The sequence below is a fragment of the Etheostoma spectabile genome, chromosome 9 (assembly GCF_008692095.1).
Source record: "Etheostoma spectabile isolate EspeVRDwgs_2016 chromosome 9, UIUC_Espe_1.0, whole genome shotgun sequence".
Classification (NCBI taxonomy): domain Eukaryota; kingdom Metazoa; phylum Chordata; class Actinopteri; order Perciformes; family Percidae; genus Etheostoma; species Etheostoma spectabile.
Genome location: NC_045741.1, coordinates 13,693,285 through 13,694,431, shown reverse-complemented (window position 1 = coordinate 13,694,431; position 1,147 = coordinate 13,693,285). Strand labels below are relative to the sequence as shown.

The 1,147-nt window shown below is 39.5% G+C and overlaps 1 protein-coding gene across 2 annotated transcripts in view; it reads right to left on the bottom strand.

Annotated features, from left to right (window-relative positions):
• hmcn1 (hemicentin 1) overlaps positions 1-1,147 on the bottom strand; it is an 83,702-nt gene that overhangs the window by 64,007 nt on the left and 18,548 nt on the right. For both annotated transcript variants that reach the window (XM_032524875.1, XM_032524874.1), the window contains exon 4: positions 999-1,121. In XM_032524875.1, coding sequence (XP_032380766.1) covers positions 999-1,121 — 123 coding nt within the window. The remainder of the gene's footprint in view (positions 1-998; positions 1,122-1,147) is intronic.

Here is a 1,147-nt window from a genome sequence, read left to right as displayed (position 1 = left end):
ACACACGCACACACACACACACACACACACACACACACACACACTACCCCCTCCGCTGCACACAAGGTCATCACCTCAACATGTGCAAAGCTTTCATCAGGACGTTTCTGACATTCCCCTGTGTCGTGCCCCCTGTTTCCCCCTGTCCCTTTGGAGAACTCAACAGCTACTGTGTGAAACCCAGACACAATTTAACTCATTAAAATTCAAACAGGCATTTGTGATGTGAGAGTAATATGATGCTCCATAAAAGTTAATTTTCTGGATTTGTCATGAATTTTCATCCATTTGTTCCTTAAAGCTACAAGCATTTTTAGAATAATCGCTGCAAATAGACCAAACATAGTCAAGATATTTGATGCTAGTGTTTCTCAAAACTAGTTCTAAAACAACATTTCTAATTTACGTCCTTGCTTTAATTGAAATCAGCCCTGGTGGCACAAATAACAGTAAATAATAGTAAAAGGAGGATTGCTTTTTATCCTGCAAATGTTTTTAGTGAAAATTACGTTGCTGATTAGCAAATATATCAATAAGACAAACCAAGAGAGACACAGAAGGTAAAACATTGATTAATTGAGGAATGGGGGTATTACCAAAATGACAGACAAGGATTGAAGGACTCTCATGCAGTCTCATAGAAAATTGTTCAAAATCGAGAATCCTTTCTTCATCTACCCTGACTCTTATATTAAAGTAATAAAACGGCAATGCTATTTGAACTACAGGCTTTGACTTACTGCCGAGTCCAAGACTGCTGATTTACAATTCTGGGAATGGAAATAGCTACGGTATCCATCATTCAATTGAATGTTTCCTGCATATTTGATCTGGAGTCCAGACTTGAACATGGGCATATGTAAAACCTTCTACTGCCATTTCATTTACACAGCTTAGTGAAATAATGTGAATGCTGTAACCAAAGCACGTCTTTGACCAGAAAGTTGTTCTTCTTGAACCGAAGTCCAGTTCCAAATTTAGTTTAGTAATGCTCTCACCTCATTGACCTGTTTCTTGTCTAGATGGAAGACCTGCCCAGAGCTGGTAGAGGCAATCTCCTCGTAAACCTTGTAGCCGATGTGAGTCCTATCATCACAGTCTCCTGTCAGCACAAACACCACCTACACACACACACACACACACACAC